Source organism: Mastomys coucha, unplaced genomic scaffold, assembly GCF_008632895.1.
Source record: "Mastomys coucha isolate ucsf_1 unplaced genomic scaffold, UCSF_Mcou_1 pScaffold9, whole genome shotgun sequence".
NCBI classification, from domain to species: Eukaryota; Metazoa; Chordata; class Mammalia; order Rodentia; family Muridae; genus Mastomys; species Mastomys coucha.
In genome coordinates this window covers 13,604,734-13,610,633 of record NW_022196915.1, presented here as the reverse complement: position 1 = coordinate 13,610,633, position 5,900 = coordinate 13,604,734, and the positions used below count along the sequence as shown (strand labels likewise).

Below are 5,900 nucleotides of genomic sequence, written 5' to 3'. Positions count from 1 at the left end.
ACTCAGAAATCTGCCTGCCTCTGCCTCCCAAGTGTTGGGATTAAAGGCGTGTGCCACCACCACCCAGCACAACCTGCATTTTAAAAAGAAGAAATGGAGGGCTGGGAAGATGGATCCACGGGCGGGTAAAACAGTTTGCTACCCAAATGTGAGGACCTGAGTTTGGATCCCCAGAACCCACACATACACCAAGTAGGCATGGCAGCTCACCTATACAACCTCTATACGGGGGAGGCAGAAACAAGATTCCCTGGTGCAAACTGGCTACTGAAACTGGGTGGATTACAAGCTCTGGGATCAAAGGAGAGACCTTGCCTCAATAGGTAAGGTAGAGAGATAAGGAAGACACCCAACTTCAACCTCTGGCTTCTATATCCATGTGTGAGACACATACACATACACACAACAACAACAACAACAACAACAAAGGAGAAAAAATGAAAGAATGACCCTCCTTCTTTATATCTAGATACCCAGAAAAAAGTTCTGGAAGGAAATGTAGATATTATATAAAGGATAAACATGGACTACATTGACCATAGGAAAGAACAGGAATGGGTTCAGGACTGAGAATTAAAATTATTTTTTAATTTCTAAAATTAAAAAGTTATTCTTTTAGAAAGAAAGAGAGAGAGAGAGAAATGGCTCAAAAGCGCTCAGTGCCCCTCCCTGCTTGCTCCTGGGAGAATGACCACTCACAAACATGATGTTCTGAGCAGGTGGGAACATGTCTCGGGATGAACACCCACAGTTTTGCACCAAGACACATTTTACACCACATTGTTCCCATTGATCCCAGCTCTTCTGGGGCTGACAAAAATTCCTTCAAAATTAACAACGGTTTCTCTCCTCTGGTGGAACAAACTGGAGGTGTGAAAGGAGATGCATGTTTGGCAGGCAGAGGGTCAAGACCAGAGCCTGATGCATTCTGGAAAAACACTCTAGCACCAAGCTCCTCACCTAGACCCTTGCAACCTCCAGGTTCTTCTGGGTCTCTCTCTACCCACACAAACAGGCAAGGAGGGCGAGACACTGTATGGAACCGCTGTGGACACTCTTTTCCTTAACTGTTACCTTTCCTTGTGCTCTTCCATTCCTCTGTAAATGCACTGATTCATTACTGTGAAATGCTCTGTAGACTCAGCGTGCCAGGCCCAGATCTTCTTTCCTAAAAAACAAAGGCACCAAGGGAATGGGTTAGAATAAAGCACAATGACACATACGAAGGAAAATGTCACAGGGAAACCTGTTCCTCTACACCAACTTAAATCAGGACTTAAATAAGTCAAATGACCATCATTTACACACACAAAACTGGTGCATTTCAGTCATAAACACACCAAGTGGGCCACATTAGACGATACCAAATGCTGCCTAGGATCCTTTCAAATCTATCCCTTCTTCCACAATCTCAAACATCTCTAAATCAAAAAAATCCAAACTCTAAAATGCTCCAAAACCTAAAACTTTCAGAGCATTAGCAAGATCCCAAATAAAACACTCTAGATCAGAAAACATTGTATTAGCCATGAAATTCATGTTTAAAATATTGCATAAGGGTAACTTTGGGGGCTGGTGAGATGGCTCAGCGGGTAAGAGCACCGACTGCTCTTCCGAAGGTCCTGAGTTCAAATCCCAGCAACCACATGGTGGCTCACAACCATCTGTAATGAGATCTGACTCCCTCTTCTGGTGCGCCTGAAGACAGCTACAGTGTACTTATGTATAATAATAAATAAATCTTTGGGCCTGAGTGAGCAGGGACTGAGCGAGCCAAGTTGACCAGAGTGAGGGGGTGGCAGCCAGAGCAAGCAGAGGTCCTAACAACTACATGAAGGCTCACAACTACAATGTACTCATATACATAAAATAAACAAATAAATATTTTTTAAAAAAAAAGGGTAACTTTGGGCTATGTGCATAAGGTATATATGAAAGATAAATCCTGTGTTTAGAGTTGTGCCCCCTCTCCAAGAAATCTCATTACAGATATGCAGATATTACACAATCTGAAAAAAAATAAAACATCCTGGTTTCCGAAAGGAATAATAATGTATCTGAGTTCCCGGGCACTACTTTCCTGGCATCCTTGCAGAAACAATTGAGCAGGTCACCTGGTACAGGACAAGGAGCACAGATGACATCTAAAATGTCACAAAATGACTCCTTGGAATGGCACAGGCCCCTCATTGCTCATGATGGCTACATCAAAGATCCAAGTTGAAGTACTCAGGAGTAACAGAGGCTAGTGGGAGACAGAGGAAGAGACAAGGAGGAACTAGAGAGACTCTCCTTCCTCCTCTTCACTTTGGGAGCACCTGCCCCAGAGGGAACAGGAGCCATACTCCTCAGCCGCAGCTCCCGCATCCCTCACCAAGAAGACTGAGGTTAACATCACAAGGAAGATTCTCTTCATAGGCATGCCTCTAAACAGAAACCAGCTACTTCATTCATTGGGTGTTACACTAGAAAATGCAGTCAGCTTCCACTCTAGAAGGTTGTTCTTAGGGATAGCATGTTTTCTTCTAACCCAGTGCCTCCTAGACAGGGATCAAGGGTAATGTTGGTCACCCACAATCAGCTAGTCTGGTGCTACAACCATCTAGACCACTGAGCCTCAAAGGCCTGCTTGGAAGTGCGCTGGCTTATCATCGCCCATCTGTTCCATGTGGCTCTGACCTGCTCCCAGGTTAAACACCATCTGATTGACTCTGATCCAGGTGAGAAGGACCAGATTCCTAGGATACCTGCCCCCTGACAGACAGACCCAGTGTTAGAGAGATTCCCCAGCCCCTGCCTCCCATGCTGGTCTTTCATTTAACTTGTAAAGATCAGGCCACGAGATATTTTTAGCATCTGGATCCCTGTCTCAGGCCACTGATCTGGCTTCCATCAGAGCTAACTTCATCAGCTACAGCTTGTGCATTCTGGGGGGTGGGGCAGGAGTAAGGAGAGCTTAAATGACCAACTGACTGACCACTGATCCTAGAAAAGGAGAGAGAAAAGAAGTGGGGCTTGAATACAGAGTTCTGGGGGTGCCTTGGCAATGCAGTTGCAAAGCAGGAGAGAAATATCAACTGCTCACAGCTGGGTCACTCTGTGTCTCAGCACACCTCCCTCCAGTTTGGAAGCCAAAATTGCTCAATATCAACCCCTTCTGCATGAAGCACAGGACCCTCTCCCTCATCTTCAATCAGAGTCCAACAATCTCCACCCCTACTAAACTGTGAGAGGGCACCTGGGAGGAGTGACTAGCTTAACCCAGGATAAAAAGTGTTCTGTTGCTTTTTATTTTGAGAGAGAGTCTCTCATAAACTAAGCTGGCTTCCAACTTACTATGAAGCTCGTAGAACTATGAATTTCTAGACCTCCAGTTTTCAATCCCCAAGTGTTCTTATTACAGTTAACACACCACTGAGCCATTTGGAAGCCATCAGCTTGTACCTGAGGGCAGTGCAACAATTTCTACCTCAGCACTGAGGGGTGTCACGGACCAGGTTCTGACATGGAGGACGCCAAGGAATTCTCACACCAGACATAAGTAGGAAGGCACTGCTCCTGCCTCACCCTAGGAATCAGGAAACTGGGGGTGTAAAGGGGGTGCCTGGAAATGGCAGGGGGTGTATTTAGTGCCCCTGAGACGAACACTCCTATCCTCCACCCCCCAAAATTAAAAAAAAGTTCATAAAGAAGACCTAGAAATGGTTACCCAGACCACAGATACTAAATTACAAATAATGGGCAGGCACACGACCTTAGGAGTCTGCAATCCTTGCCGCTGTATTATATACTACATATTATATAGAGAGAGCGTATAGCTTGATCATGAGTGAATGGATGAATGAACAAATGGACACTGAGCCCAGAATTACCAATTCCTGTAAAAGGAACTTATTTCACACCTCACTTCACGTCACTGTTGGTAATGAGCACAGCTATCATTGCCTAAGGGCCGTAAGCTTGGTCCTCACAGGCACCCACAGCCCCCAGGATCACAGACATTACAGAGATATATGCAGAGCTCCAGGAGGCAGAGACCTGCTCTCAGGTGATGGCAGTTCTCATACTGAGCAGCAGACTACACAACCTGGGCTTTTCCTCACCAGTCACCTTGAACAGAGAGAGCCAGACAACGATGTGCTGTTCTAACTCTTCAGATGGAAAGTTCTGTGTCAATCTCAAGCGCATCAGCAATCAGCCATCGCACTTACTTCTCTGGAAGAGGAATTTAGTATGACCACACCCTCATTCCTCTCCTCAGCTGCCTGCAATCGGTACTTACTGGCATTTCCTAAGCACGGGCGTCCTGTACCTATATCGTATGTCCACTGTGTCCTATGTCCACTGTGTCCACTGGGCATGAGGTCCTGTTATTTTGTCCCTTAAAAATGTCTACTCCCAGAAGGCACAGACGCTGGGGAGAATGTAAAGCAACCAGAACTCAGATTGCTGCTCTTGGAGCATCTTGGGATACTATGGCAACATCAAGTCACCATAAACACTCCATACAAGATGTGTTCTGGAATGTTCTCAGTAGCACTTTTCCAAACAGTATTTTCCCATTGCTGTTGTTTCACAGACTAAGTAGCAAATATGTCTTAGTTAAGGTTTGACTGCTGTGAACAGACACCATGACCAAGATTTATAAAGGACAACATTTAATTGGGGCTGGCTTACAAGTTCAGAGGTTCAGTCCATTATCATCAAGGTGGGAGCATGGAAACATCCAGGCAGACATGGTGCAGGCAGAGCTGAGAGTTCTACATCTTCTTCTGAAAGCTGCTTCCAGGCAGCTAGGACTAGGGTATTATAGCCCAGGCCCACTGTGACACACCTACTCCAACAAGGCCACACCTCCTGATAGTGCCACCCCCTGGGCCAAGCACATACAAACCATCACAAAATGTGTCCTCTAACAGGGCTGCACTCCTTCTGGAAGCACTAGAGATCTTTCTTTCTCTTGCATTTTCTGGCTTCCAGAGGCTGACCTGGATGGACCCCTCAGTTGATCTCTTCCTTCATCTTCAAAGACAACAATGTGGCATCTTCAGACCTTTCGATCCTCCCTCAGCTCAAAGTATCTCTGCCTCCCCATGACTTCCCTCTGTCACTGGGATGATACTGGTCCCTCTAAAATAATTAATTCAGGACAATTTGCTCTATGGGAAGATCCTTAACCTAACATATACAGAGTCCCTCTTGCCACCTAAGGTCACCTACTCTCAAGTATTATTACAAGTGATGAGATTCTCATCCTTCTAAATCAAGGGCATATCTTTTCTCTGTGTAGCCCTGGCTGTCCTGGAACTCACTCTGTAGACCAGGCTGGCCTCGAACTCAGAAATCCACTTGCCTCTGCCTCCCAAGTGCTGGGATTAAAGGCGTGCACCACCGCTGCCCAGTGCTGCAACCCTTTAAAACAGTTCCTCATGCTATGGAACTGTAAACATAAAATTATTTTCCTTGCTACTTCATAATGGTAATTTTGCTGTTATGAATCGAAATGTAAATGTCTGATATGCAGATGGTCTTAGGAGACTTCTGAGAAAGGGTCATTCGACCCCCAAATGGGCCATGACTCCCAGGTTAAGAACCACTGTTTTAAAGGGTCTTGTGTAAGGTACCAAAAGGCTCAACCCGGACACTGCACAGAGGTTCATCAAGAGGAAAGTGATGATGTGCGACAACTCAAGCTGAGGACATCTGTACAGCTTGTTTTCAGAGAGGCAGAGTCGGTTCCAACTGTCCCAACCTCTTAGCCATGGGGTCAGTGGTTGGAGGAATAGACAATGCCTGGAAGAGAGTGCAGGATGGGGTTGGGGACTTCTGGCAAACTTAGGTATCTCTGTCTTTTCTGTGTACTTTGCATCTGTTTTTTTTTTTTTTTTTTTTTTTTTTTT

The 5,900-nt window shown here is 45.5% G+C and overlaps 1 protein-coding gene across 3 annotated transcripts in view; it reads right to left on the bottom strand.

Moving 5' to 3' along the window:
• Positions 1-5,900, bottom strand: part of Arhgef3 (Rho guanine nucleotide exchange factor 3) — a 301,945-nt gene that overhangs the window by 260,799 nt on the left and 35,246 nt on the right. For all 3 annotated transcript variants that reach the window (XM_031362585.1, XM_031362587.1, XM_031362586.1), the window contains one exon: positions 1,075-1,168. In XM_031362585.1, the coding sequence (XP_031218445.1) occupies positions 1,075-1,118 (44 nt within the window). In that variant the 5' untranslated portion in view covers positions 1,119-1,168. The remainder of the gene's footprint in view (positions 1-1,074; positions 1,169-5,900) is intronic.